The sequence below is a fragment of the Mus pahari genome, chromosome 1 (assembly GCF_900095145.1).
Source record: "Mus pahari chromosome 1, PAHARI_EIJ_v1.1, whole genome shotgun sequence".
Lineage (NCBI taxonomy): Eukaryota > Metazoa > Chordata > Mammalia > Rodentia > Muridae > Mus > Mus pahari.
In genome coordinates, this window is record NC_034590.1 from 141138786 (window position 1) to 141153454 (window position 14669).

Genomic DNA, 14669 nt, shown 5'->3' on the forward strand with positions numbered 1-14669 from the left:
TCACACACACACACACACACACACACACACACCAGGTCTCACACACACACACACACACACACACACACACACACACACACACACACACACACACGCGCACACACACACACACACAGAGTGATTGCTTTCTTCTCCCTCCCAAGTGGGACTGCGGCATCCTCACTTGGCCACTTCTACTTTTTAGTCTTTGTGAGTTCTGTGGATTGTATCCTGGATATTCTGTATTTTTTTGGCTTATATCCACTTATTAGTGAGTATATACTATGCATGTCCTTTGGGGTCTGAGTTACCTCACTCAGGATGATATTTTCTAGTTTCATCCATTTGCCTGCAAAACTCATGATATCCTCGCTCTTAATAGTTGAGTAGTATTCCATGGTGTAAATGAACCACATTTTCTGTATCCATTCTTCTGTTGTGGGACATCTGGGTTTTTTTCCAGCTTCTATCTATTACAAATAAGGCTACTATGAACATAGTGGAACACATGCCCCTGTGGCATGGTGGGGCATCTTTTGGGTATATGCCCAAGAGTGGTATAGCTGGGTCTTCAGGTAGATATATTTCCAAATATCTGAGGAACCTCCTGATTGATTTCCAGAGTGAATGTACCAGTTTGCAATTCCACCAGCAATGGGGGAGTGTTTCTCTTTCTCCAAACATGTGTTGTCACCTGAGTTTTTGATCTTAGCCATTCTGATTGGTATAAGGTGGAATCTCAGGGTCATTTTGATTTGCATTTCCCTGATGACTAAGGACTTTGAACATTTCTTTAAATGCTTCTCAACATTCAAGATTATGTTGTTATGAATTATGCTTTGTTCTATACCCCATTTTTTTTTTATTGGATTGTTTGGTTTCTTGGTGGTTAGCTTCTTGAGTTCTTTATATATTTTGGACATTAGCCCTCTATTGGATGTGAGGTTAGTGAAGATTTTTTTCTCAATCTGTAGGTTGCTAGTTTGTCCTATTGGCTATGTCCTGTGCCTTTCAAAAGACGCTTTCCAGTTTCATGAGGTCCCATTTATCAATTCTTGATCTTAAAGCCTGAGACATTGGAGTTCTGTTTAGGAAATTTCCCCCTGTGCCAGTGTATCTTTTATATGTACTTAAAACTAAGGATGATATTCAGAATATTTTAAAAACCAGTACAGCATGAAAAGACCTAATTTGTTGGGCTTGACATTTATACTAAAATTAATTGAGAGTGGCAATTGGGTAGCTTGGGACAAGGCCCATTTTTCAACATTTTGAAGAACTATTCATTAACAATGGACACCAGCCATTGTTCAACAAGTTGTTTACTTTTAATTGGGATAAATGGAGTATCTTATGTAGATTCTCCTGTGTGTGTGTGGGGGGGTGACATCTGTTGCTCTCCATCATACTTTTTAAAAAAAAAGATTTATTTACTTATTTTGTATATGTGTGCACTGTAGCTGTCTTCAGACACATCAGAAGAGGGCATCGGACTCATTACAGATGGTTGTGAGCCACCATGTGGTTCCTGGAAATTGAACTCAGGACTTCTAGAAGAGCAGTCCATGCTCTTAACCATTGAACCATCTCTCCAGCATCCCCCCCCCCTTTTTTTAATGGTTTCTCGAGAGGGTTTCTTTGTGTAACCTTGGCTGTTCTGGAACTTACTCTGTAGATCAGCCTGGCCTCAAATTCAGAGAAATTCACCTCCCTCTGCCTCCCAAGTGCTAGGATCAAAGGCATGCATTGCTACCACTTGGCTCCATCACATTATTTTGAGATGGGGTCACTCACTAAACCTGGAGCCCAATGATTTGCTTAGACTGGCTGGTCAGCAGACTTGGGAGTCATGCCTATTCATGCTCCCCAACACTCCAGTGCTAGATCACAGGTAAATGCTACCATACCTAGCTTTTTATGTGGGTACCAGGAACAGAATCTGACCTTTCCCTGGGAGAGAGTATTGCAGAGAAAGGGGACAGACTGGCAACTGCACGACCCTGACTTTACTCAGGTTGTTCTTCCAAACCTGGGAGAGGCAGGAATCACCAGCTGAGCTGTCTTCTCAGACTTCATATAGATTATTTTCATTTATATCACAATTATTTTATCTACTAATCCAACATTGGGATTGTATAGTAGTCTATTTATATTGATGGCCTTTTCTTTTTCTTCTGATTCATGTTTTTCTATCTGTATGTCTGGTCATTTGCAGCTTTTTTATTATAGAGATTATGAGCTCTATTAATTTCCAGGTCTATAGTCATATGTGTGGCTGCTGAGATTATGCAGTAAGGAATTTCTAGTTTTGAAAACTTTTAAGACAGTGGTAGAGGATGACTCCATGGCCTCTCTGTGGTTTCAGTTTGTCATCTTCTGGATCGTTATACCTGTTCTTTTTCCTCTCCCATGTCTTCTTCGACTGAAGAAGAAGACACACTGACACCCCATTTTTCTTTAATTTGTTACCTCAATATTTCTACTTTCTAGCCTAGATTAAGTTATACTAAAGTTGTAGACGCATAGTGTTCTGTAAGGATATGATCGGCTCTGCTAAAGCATTTTCCTTCTGTCATTTTTGCTGTTTTGTTTTAGAAGACAGAGTCTCATTGTCTAATTCCTGACCAACCTGGACCAGAGTGTGTACACCAGGCTGACTTAAGGAGTTTTAAGGCCTCCTACCTTACTGATGTTCAGCCTTGCTTACAAAACTTATATCTGGAACAAACTAAATCAGTCCCTCTCCTTCTCCCTCTCCCCCTCCCTCTCCCTCTCCCCCTCCCTCTCCTTCTCCCTCTCTCTCACTCCTCCCCTCCCCCTCTTTCCCTTCCCCTCCCTCTCTTCCCCTCTCTCCCCTCGCCCCATATATGTGTGTGTGTGTGCCCACCTGCCTCTGCCTCCTGAGTGCTAGAATTAAAGGTGTCCACCACAATAGCTAGCTTGCAGAAGCAATTTTTGAAAGTTATTATATTTATATTCATTGCTTTCCCAGTGTGCTGTCTTGCAAGGTAATTGACTTGAGTTGCTTGCTTCCCTTCAGTTTGCAGTCTGTGCTGGAAGATCTCCTTGTTGCAACTTCTGATGGACTTCTTCATCTTATTCATTGGGAAGGAATGACAAATGGAAGAAAAGCCATCAATCTGTCTACAGTACCATTTTCAGTAGACCTTCAGTCATCTAGAGGTAGTTATACTTTGTATATGAGATGGAACCAGTTGTTTAATATTGGGTGTACGGTAGTACTACCCAAATATGTGATATAATAGCTTATTATAACCCTACTCTATTTATGTGTTTTTCATCAGTTGGTTCATTCCTCGGCTTTGCAGATGTGCACATTAAAGATATGGAATACTGTGCCACACTTGATGGATTTGCTGTTGTGTTTAATGATGGTAAAGTTGGATTTATTACACCAGTATCCAGTAGATTTACTGCAGAGGTATGGATTGTACATTTTAAATTATTTTATTTTGCATATATTAATTTTGCTTTGTTTTCAAATCCTATGTTCTCTTAGTTCACATAATTTTTATTCCTACTATATAAGCAGTTGCAGGGTTATTGACTTTATCCATTTGCTTCAATCTTCTCCAACCCCAACCCACTCATAAATCTTTTCAATAAGGTTATTATTTTAATGAGATTATTATCCATTGTTTATAGATTAGTCAGCAAATAAATTCTGTTAGTAACAAACTATATAATATGCCAATGACTAGTTTTTCCTTTTCTGCATAATAATTGTTTGGCTCTTTATGTTTAGTTGTTCTTTGTATGTGCATGTATGTCTTTGCTTATGCACACATGTGTGTTTGTGTATATGAAGGGTGTGTGTGTGTGGAGGGGGGAGACCAGCGGTCAACTAAGGCTCCCATTCCTCAGTCACTGTCAACCTTGATCTCTCACTGGCTAGAGCTTGAAGTAGACTAAACTAGCTAGCCAACTAGTTTAGAGACCCGCCTGTCCTCACCTTCAGTACTGGAATTATAAGTACATAAAACCAAGCTTGGCCTTTTACATAGGCTCTGGGGGTCAAGCTCAGGTCCTGATGCTTGCAGAGCAACCCCAGTGAGTTGTCGCCTAGCCCTGCATTAGATGAGTTGTCACCTAGCCCTGCATTAGCGTATTCTTTATGAACTTACCTCTTAACCCCAAACCGACTGACCATTCTTTAAATCATTAGGTGTTTGTTTAATCTTCTTTAAGAATTTTCTGTTAGAGCTTTATGGCCTGTTCCAGACAGACTTCTCCAGATTGGTAGCTTACAATAGACCTTTAACTAAGATGTATTTTCTGGGTTTTCTTCTTCATCATCACTTGCATCATCCCAAGGAGACTCTTTCTTCTCCTTTTCCTTTTAATTGTATTTCCTTTAAAAGCTATTGCTTTTTATTTTTAGATAGTAAATATATAGATTTTGCTGCTGTGCAGAGATCCAAAGTAAAATTACTATTTTCGGTTTTGGTATATTGTTGACTGGTTATTTATTTAAAGGGTCCTGTCCATCCTTTGGTCCCTTCCCTCCTCACTTCTCTTATTCTACTCCTTTTTCTTCCTTTCCCCTTTTGTTTTCTCCAGTGTTCCTTATAAGGATTCCTGTAGTCCCTTCCAGAGGGTACATAGACCTGACTACCCCAATATTCTGACCTTTGGAAGACTTAAAAACTAGAAGGCTCAAGGTGTAATCTTGGACTTTTCTTTAATGCGCACACAAAGGAAAAATGTTTAGCTTATTATTGGAGTGGAAGTTGCTCTTCGTTGTCTGTTTACATTAGGAATATGCTCAGCAAGGAACCAAGTCTCCCTAAGTAGACTTTGACCCAACTCTACCGTTCTTTCAGAGACCCCCAAATTACCAGGTATTTTGTGTGCCCAACATGGAGAATGAGCTATTTCTAAGCTCTCTTTACTATTTCTCAGCTTCTAATGTGAATGCTTTCCATTTCTCCTTTGTCTTTACTGTTTTATGCTTCTTGAGGGAAAATATTTAGATGTTAGTCTTTGTGAGAAATTTGTTATGTAGGTAAAACCAAATGATACCTTGTTAAACTGAATCAACAGTACGTTTAGGGAAACACTTTTCAAGCTTTAACTCTTTGTCTTAATGTAGCAACTTCATGGAGTTTGGCCACAAGATGTTATTGATGGGACTTGTGTTGCAGTAAATAACAAATACCGACTGATGGCCTTTGGTTGCACAAGGTAATTAATAACAGTTAAACATAAGGTATCTTAACATACTTAGGTACCTGATTATGCCTGTCATAATTATCATTCAGCTTAATATACAATATAAAGGTGTTTTATTATTTTGAAACAAAGGTAAAGAACTGATTTCCAACACTGAACATTTGAATTTGTAAAAGTAAGATGTTTCAACTGTAGAAAGTTGAGATACTCATTATAAAAAATAAATACATTAAAATTTAGGGTCTTTCCTGTTCATCCTTTAAGACATCAGGTTTTATTGTTAATTCCTTAAGATATCTGAGGAGGACATCTTCAGAAACACCATCTGCCTTTTGAAACAGTGTCTCTCACTTGCCTGGAGCTCACTAATTAGACTAGTCTGACCAGCTAGTCCCAAAGATTCACCTGTCTCTAGCCCCCTGGTGTACAGTGTACGGCACTGGGCCTGCCTTTTCATGTGGGTTCTGGGGATTGAACTCATGTTTATGCTTATGTGGCAAGCTCGTCCTTATGCTTGAGGGGCAAGGACCTTACATGAGTATGTCATTTTATTTAATTAGTGAATATTCATAAAGCTCACATGTAAAATTAGTTGGTTTTTTTTTTTTGTATTGTTTTGGGGTTTTGTTTGTTTAAGTTTTTGCTGTGACCCATGCCATGGAGAGTTTTAAAATTAAACCATGAACATTATGACACACTTAAAATCCTAGTGTTGGAGGGGCTGAGGCAATAGGATTGTGAATTTGAGGGTATTGATTATAGCCTGGGCTACATAGTAAAGTCTAGACCAATCTTAGTAAATTCCTTTAAAAAGGGAGGGTGGGAGGGCAAAAATAAACAGGGAGGAGAGGGCAATCTTATGTTCATGATTTGATTTATCCATATTTTATTTAGAATTTAAAAATGTGTGGTCATCCCTATTATGTTTGTCTCCTAAAGCAAGCATAAGAGGAGGGTGCCTATGTGTGGAACACACTCATTTGCTGAGCAGGGTGCCTATGTGTGGAACACACTCATTTGCTGAGCAGGGTGCCTATGTGTGGAACACATACATTTGCTAAGCAGGGTGCCTATGTGTGGAACACACACATCTACTGAGCAGGGTGCCTATGTGTGGAACACACTCATTTGCTGAGCAGGGTGCCTATGTGTGGAACACACACATCTACTGAACAGGGTGCCTATGTGTGGAACACATACATTTGCTGCCCAGGCTAATGCATGTTGCTAAAGCTCTTTCTTTCAGTGTTATAGATATGATACTGTAAGAATATACCAGTGTTTTCCTTCCTCTTGTTGCTCTGTATTCAGATTGTTTCCATTGTTTTGTAATTTTATATAGTAGAGTGAACAATATATGTGTTTCCTGGGAAATGTTAGGAATTTCTAGAATATTTAGAAAGAAAATGGTCAGAACTGCCTAAGCATTGTTCAGGCTGATGACTAATTACTTACAGAATGGTTTTCTACTTGTACACCTTTCACTAGAACATAGATTCCCATGATAGTGCCTTTCTGTTTTTACTGGCCATTTTTCACTAACAGTGTTTGTTTTCACAGTGGCTGTGTGCAAGTTTATACAATCGACAACACTACAGGAGCCATGCTGCTGTCGCATAAACTAGAGCTCACAGCAAAGCAGTATCCTGGTGAGTACAGTAAGTCTCTCTCCATCTGTGAGGTTGGATCCCAGCACTGCCGCTTCTTCAGCTCTGTATACTGATCCTTACACATAAAGGCCTGTGGCAATGTTTTATTTAAAAATTAGGTATAAGCAGAGATAACCTGTATATTCATTGGTTTTCTCATTGCTGTGACAAAATACTGTACAAAAGTAACTTAGGATGGGATGCTCAGCGGCTCAGAGCCGCTGTCCTTCCAGAGGGCCTGCGTGTGGTTCCCAGCACACATGGCCGCTCCAACTATCTGTAGTTCCAGTTCCAGGAGAAAAATGCTGTCTCCTGGCTTCTACAGGCGCCAGACATCAAAGTGCTCCATAGACATGCGTGCAGGCAAAACACCCATACACACAAACTATTTTTGAAAAGAGAAAGGAAGCATGTACTTTGGCTTGCAGTTTAAGGAAGTACAGCCTGCCATGCTGGGAAAGCGTGGGGCTGGGAGCATGGGACAGCTGGGTCCAGCGTGTCTGCTGTCAGGAACAGAGAGCGAGGGGAATTCGGCAGCTTAGCTTGCTTCCTGCTTTCTATCTGGTCCGGGGCTCCAGGTGCTGCCCACTCCCCTCATGTATACCCAGAGCTTTGTTCCCATGGTGATTCTAAACCAGTCAAGCTGAAGTGAAGATGGATCCCCCTTTTGATAATCACTCTGTATGCATGTATTGAACTATCGCCGTGTGTTCCATAAACAACACAGTTAAAAAAACAAAACTTTTTAAAAATAAGTGGTAATAAAATAGAAAAATTATAACTGAATGGGGCCTTTCTCAAACATTTGAGTGGGGAAGAGAGATGCAGGTTCTTGGGCTATGTCTGTCTACTACACCCGATTTTAAGCCCCCAGGTATCACAGTATCAGAGTTAATCTATGATTATATTTCAAGTTTTGTCCCAGAAGACTCAAAGGGAAGAAGACTTCTTGTAGGTGATGCCCCTTTCTCTTAGCTCAAGTTCTACTCCATGAGCATCTTGGTAGCCTCTTCTCCATTGGCAGATGTAGCAACCTCTCTCTCTCTCATCTCTCCATCATCCGTCTGTCTTCCCTACCTTTCTGTCTGTCTATAACATATGTGCATGTACATACATATTAGTTTTTCAGTGGAAACCTATTTTTCAATTCTCTGTCACTGTCTGATGCCTAAAAATGACACATGTTGGGTGCTGAAACCAGTACAGAATTCTTTTTCCTAAGTTTTACATGAGAAGAAAGTCTTTCCCACATTAGCCCAGGCTGTCTGAAACTGTATACCCCAGGTTGGCCTTGAGATTGTAGCAGTCATCCTACATCAGCCTCCCAAGAAAAAAGATTGTTCTTAGCAATCAAAGTCAACACACAGTTTTTTTTTTTTCTTTTATTAAGACCCTTCACCTCTGCTGTTATAACAGTGTTTCCATGTTCTCTTACACATATTGGAACTGCCAGACCCCCTATGCTTTGTGGCCATTAAGAAAAATAAGAGTTTCATGAATACAAGCTCTGCTATACTGAAACAGTGTGTGTAATTGAATTTTGAAGTTTTTAACTTCTTGAATTTTTCCATTTAATACTTTGAGGCCACAGTTAATCTTGGGTAGTTATTAAGTATAAAAATGAAACCACTGATAAAGGGAACTACTGTACTGGTGGTAATGCTAAGCTTAACAAATCTAACTTTCAATTAAATAATGTATGCGCTAAGTAAATATTATTAAGAAATATATAAGAATCTGGCCCAAGAATTTCTGTATAAAGTGAATTAAAGGGGCCCTGGAATAGCCTTTCATCCCTCATCTCTTTCTGGTCCTCACTTAATTTAGTTTTAGCCTCTAGTTTTCTCATCTAGACCTCTCTGCAATCTTTAGCTGATTTCAGTTTATTCTCTCAAATACTGGGTACTAAACTGCATGTTAGAGCATGATCATAAAATAGCTCTGAGTTCCAACCTTTACTTTTTGGCATTTGCATGAAGAAGGAAGCAATCAACGTATATTCTGATTTTTTTTGTATTTAAAGTGAGAAACGAGAAGTTCTCCCAGAGTTAGCTCTCTCTACTCCAACTTTCTCCTTACTTCTAATTAATCATAGATATGTCTTGTAGCTATGTTAGGCTTCAAGAAAACCTTGGAAGTGATTTTGGACAAGAGAGGAGGGTGGCACCAGAATTGGAGTCTGTCTCCAGTAGTGTCTCAGCATATGCAGCACATTAAGAGCTGCCAAATCCCCATTGTGTTTTCTTTATGTTTACTATCTCTGTGGTTGTTATGTAAGTTATGCCAAAGGCTTTGTTTGTTAAGTTATTGGCTCTAACCTACCTAATATCTCTGTCCTCCTAATTTAATAATGTTTTTTAAGTGCCCATAAAGAGAATAATATTTGATCTCATTTTTAACATTTTTGTGCTAATGGAATGGGTACACTTATTGGATTGGAAATAACCATCACTTGTCTTCCTCGGGTACTTTCTAGCTTAGTTTTCGAGACAGGATTCCTCACAGACTCTGGAGCTTGCCCAGGTCATCTAGACTGCAAACCCCAGAGATCTTCCTGTCTCTGCCCCCACCCCCACCCCTAATACTGGGATGGAAGGCACATGGCACCATGCCTAGCATTTATGTGGGTTTTGTGAACCAAATTTAGGTTTCAGTCTCAATGCTTACCCGGTGAGCATCTTATAACCTGAGCCATCACCCAACTTTTGTCTTACTTTATTTATTATTGAGGAGGAGGGAAGATAGTCTCAGCATGCTTGTCATGGGCAGAGGGCAGCTTTGGAGGGTCGGTTCTCCCCACAGTGGGTTCTAGGGATCAAGCTCAGGTCCGTGACTTGGCATAACAAGCACTTTTCTCCACTACAGCACCTGACAGCCCTTTTGCTTCTTTCGATGTAAGAAGAGTGGTTGTTTTATGCTGTGTCTGCACTAACCTGATATCCAGAGACTTTGAATCTGCCTCTGCTTTGACATACTTCTTGGGATTTGACTATTTATATATTTTAGCATTTTTGACTAAGAGCTGATGTTTCCTGACAGTTTAAGTTTCAGGACTTGCACTGCATTATAAGATCACTTGGGTTACTATTAGAACCCTTTAATTTGTATTCTCTGTATAAGTGGTATATTTTGTTTTGTTTTTTAACTATATTAATTACACAAATTATGAGTCATGTGTGACTGAGGACTGTCACGGGACTTTTGTTTCTGTTCTGTGTATTGGATGAAACATGGAAAAATTGCCCCTCATCTACATGGCAGGTTCTCTCTTTCCTTTGTGCCTTGGATGCAGCTTCTATCATCTTGGCATTACCTGGTATCCTTACTAGATTTCCAGGTGTGGGCAAGCTCTGAACTTTATCTCCTGACCCTCACATGCTGTGTGAGTAATGAAGATTCTCAGAGTTTGGCAGAGGGAAAGTACCTTCTCCAGTATTTTGAGATGTTCAGCATCGTGGTTTCAGTGTGAAAAATCGTGTCGGATATTGTCTGATGTACCACAGAGGCAGATACTTGCTCCCGACGTTCATTTTTATCACCCGTGTTACATAAAATGTTTGCTGCAACCTTATCCCAATGGTACAGAAGCCAGTTTATAAGAAACAAAAGGCTTTGAGGATTACACAGTGGTAGTTACTCTAGCTAATCACAGGAGGCCATCCTTCACTTCCCATAATTCACCTGCTTCCTGAGGTGTTTTCAGTACCCTCCACAGACAGGGTTCATCCTAGTTAGAATTCAAGTAGTCTGTGCCCTTCTGCTTGTTCAGATTTGGTTATATGGCTTGTAAAAAGTACTAAGTATTCCTGAACAATCTTTTTTAACCCTTCTCACTATCTTTTCACAGACATCTGGAACAAAACAGGAGCTGTTAAATTGATTAGATGGTCTCCTGACAACAGTGCTGTAATAGTAACCTGGGAATATGGAGGTCTTTCTCTTTGGAGTGTGTTTGGAGCCCAGCTGATATGTACACTTGGAGGAGACTTTGCGTGAGTGGAAAAAAAAGACAGAAACTTTAGATAAGTGACCCATTGTTTCCCTGACAGCTCATATATTCAGAAATGCAAGTCATAGAGTTACCTTTACTTAAAATTTAAAAAAAAAAAACCAAACTGTTTTACTGTTAAAATTTTTTAATAGTGTACAAAATAGTAGCCAACAGTAGAGCTTAGTATTACATTCCATGCACATCAGTGCACTCTGCTCAAATTTCCCTTCTCACTAAATACCCCCCCACACTGCCTTATTGCCTTATGCATTCGTATGTAAATCTAGACTGCATGCATGGTAGAGAACATGGTGTTTTCTCTGTCGCTCCTTAGCCCCACTACCCTCTCTCATTTCCTCATGTCTTCTTTCTTCCAGGACACACTTCTCTCATAGCCCCTCTCACTCCAGACCTGTGTATAGATTCTGCATAGGAGAAACAGTGTGATGCTCGCTCTATCTGTCTGAGTTTGGTATACCTCACTTAATGTGACCTCCAGTCCCATCCACCCTGTTTTACTCTGACACCAAAACAATTGGTAAAGTTCAGATTTACCTTATTGAGAATATATTGATTCTCCAAACATTGACCCACCTAAAACTACAGTTTAGTAAAAATGTATTTACTGACCCCAAACACTAGGAGAAATAAACTTCTTTTTGTGAGCACAGTTATGTATATGACCTCATGTTAAGGCCAGCTTGGGCTACATAATAAGACCCTGTCTCAAAAATAGCACTATGGAAAGCTGAACCAAAAAGTGCTGCTTTAAAATAGAAATATGTAATAATGCATAAGTGTTTCAGTTTTGGGTACTATTAATGTATTTTTACTTTAAAAGAACAAAATCAATCTGATTTATTTTTAAGCTGAAGCTAAGGGTATGTATATTATAGGCCATGGAAGACAATCAAGTTTCTGTTGTGTTTTAGTTACAGGTCAGATGGTACCAAAAAAGATCCCCTTAAGATCAAATCCATGGTGAGTACTTTCTGTTTCAACACAGATGCAGCTCGTAAACCTCTACACCCTATGAACCTCAGGGCCTTTTCTTTCTCTCACATTGATCTCACAAAATCAGAGAGGAGTTTTGTCTCAGTAGATACTTTCTCATATAGTTCATTTTTTGATGAAATGTATTTACTTGCATATGTAAGATGAGGTTTCCTGCTCTGTTACCAAGGCTGGCCTCAAAGTATATAGACCAGGCTAGCCTCAAAGTGTATAGACCAGGCTAGCCTTGAAAATCCTCTTGCCTTTGCCTTTGCAATGACTCTGTCTTAAAAAAAATAAATAAAATAAAATAGGGTAGATGCTTCTGAGAAATGACCTCTTCTGGCTTCTGTACACACACACACACACACACACACACACACACGGTTGTACATTCACACTCCACATACCTCACACAAACACAAGTTTTCATATAATATTTCTGTAACTACTAGTTAGTGTCTTGAAGTTGCATGTATTAACTATTGTTATCAGTTCACTAAGTTGGTATTTCAACCACAGACAAAAGATCCAAGCGGTTAGCTCCAGGTTTACAGAGACCCTACCTCAAAGAAATCAAGTGAGAGCAATAGAACAGGGTATCATCTTGCTTCCATGTGTACCTGTGCACAAACAGGTTCACACACACACACACACACACACACACACACACGAAATAAACAGTTATTTAGCTTTTGTTTTTTCCTATTTCTTTTTTTTGTTTTTTGGTTTTTTTTTTGTTTGTTTGTTTGATTTTTTTTGGTTTTTTTGAGACAGGTTTCCTCTGTTTAGCTTTGCCTGTCCTGGAACTTGCTCTGTAGACCAGGCTAGCCTCAAACTGCCTTGGCCTCTTCCTCCCAAGTGCTGGGATTATAGGCCTGTGTCATCTCCACCTAGCAGTTACTTACCATTAAACAATTTTCAGCAGTTTGTGAAGCTTGCTTACATATTAAAAATTACTAGCTTCAAAAATTCTATGGTGGAATCTAGTTACAGAATGTCAATATCGATTGGGCTTAGAGAAATATATTTAAATCTTTTATTGTACATTTCTCAACTGAAGAAACCTCTATCTAGAGAAACTAGGTACCTTGACCAACACAGTATAACAAGGTCAAGCTGAATGAGAACATGTGTCACAGCCAACAGCCAACCCAGGGCTCTTTGCTGTATACAAAGGTCGCGTCTGTTATAAAGACTTTCTCACTGAACTTCTAGTCATAGTCAGAGCTCGAAACCAGGTCAATTAAATTGAGATGTTATAAAAGAATTTTAGGAGTGTAATCCTGAAATTGAAGCTGAGAACGTTATCTAGTGTTTTACCACTCTAAGTAGAAGGCAATGACGGTGGGTTCCTCGGATGAGAGTTAAGATGTACTAGATAACAAGAATCATTGATTCTATTTTTTTAAAAAATAATTATTTTGTGTGTCTGTATAGATGATGTGGATGATGTGTGTATGTGTGAGCAGGTTTCCATGTGGATGCCAAAGGACAACTTTATGGAGTTGGTTCTCTCCATCATTCCGTGGCTTCTGGGGATTAGGCTCAGATCCGCTCACTTTCACACCGAGCATCTTGACCTGCTGAGCTAGCTGTCTTACCCCGGATGTGGTTCTTGTCTGCTATTTGTCGTTGTTGCTCCAGTATTCAGAAGAATAGAATTGTGCCAGGGGTTATTTCATACATTGACTGTTTTCAGTGGTTAACTGAAGTTATAAAAGAAATCAAAATAACTTTGTGTTGTTTTTTTTTTTTTCTTCAAGAGCTGGGGTGCAGAAGGCTATCACTTATGGGTAATCAGTGGATTGGGTTCTCAGCACACTCAAATTGAGACTGACCTCAGGAGTACAGTTAATGAGCCCAGCATTTTGCTATTTCAGTTTATCAAGAGCGTACTCACTGTAAACCCTTGTATGGTAAGTAATTAAAACTGGGGTTTTTTGTTTGTTTGTTTTGTTTTGAATGTCTCTTATGGCAGAATTTTAGACCCTTTTCTATGTCCCACAGATTTTAATATATTTCTAAAATTGTTAACTGTACTTTCTTTGTATATTTTCTGTGATTGAAATATTTCTATAGAATTCATGCCAAAGTCTTATTTCTGAACATGTTTTGGACTTGGTTTTTGTTTGTTTATTTGGGGGGGGGGGTATTGTTTGTATTTGATGTTTTATTCTTTTACAAAAAATAATGCTACAAGCAATTTTAAAGAAGCCATACTTACATGTAAGATAACTTGACTAATTTAGCCTTTATCTGGGTAAGATTTTCCAAAGTATGTTCTACTTAGATACTACTTCAAAATATTACTAGGTGGGAGCTGGAAAGATGGCTCAGTGGGGAAGAGCACTGACTGCTCTTGTAAAGGTCCTGAGTTCAATTCCCAACAACCACATAGTGGCTCACAATTATCTGTACTGGGATCTGATGTCCTCCTCTGGTGTGTCTGAAGACAGCGACAGTGTATTCACATACATTAAATAAAACTTAAAAAAAAAAAGGATCTTTGCTCCAGTGCACTGCCAGGGAGAGGGTGGCCTGGAGAAGTGACACAGCTTCTGGGAAAGATCCCGTTTCTGGTTCCAGTCATCCAGCACCTTTCCAACCCGCGGAGGGGGTGTCTGCCCTGGAGCAGTCTCCGGGCCTGAACCGGTAGGAGGGCCATCTTTGCTCCGGTGCACTGCCAGGGAGAGGGCAGCCTGTAGAAGCTTTTGGGAAAGATCCCGTTTCTGGCTCCAGTCACCCGGCACCTTTCCCGCCCAAGGAGGGGTGTCTGCCTGGGAGGAGTCTCAAGGCCTGAGCCAGAAGAAGAGCCATCTTTGCTCCGGTGCACTGCCAGGGAGAGGGCAGCCTGCAGAAGC

The 14669-nt window shown here is 39.8% G+C and overlaps 1 protein-coding gene across 2 annotated transcripts in view; it reads left to right on the forward strand.

Annotated features, from left to right (window-relative positions):
• The window catches only part of Ric1 (RIC1 homolog, RAB6A GEF complex partner 1), an 84579-nt gene that overhangs the window by 41653 nt on the left and 28257 nt on the right, over positions 1–14669 (forward strand). For both annotated transcript variants that reach the window (XM_021192608.1, XM_029535354.1), the window contains exons 5-11: positions 3020–3162; positions 3285–3421; positions 5093–5184; positions 6733–6821; positions 10669–10813; positions 11745–11793; positions 13572–13724. In XM_021192608.1, coding sequence (XP_021048267.1) covers positions 3020–3162; positions 3285–3421; positions 5093–5184; positions 6733–6821; positions 10669–10813; positions 11745–11793; positions 13572–13724 — 808 coding nt within the window. The remainder of the gene's footprint in view (positions 1–3019; positions 3163–3284; positions 3422–5092; positions 5185–6732; positions 6822–10668; positions 10814–11744; positions 11794–13571; positions 13725–14669) is intronic.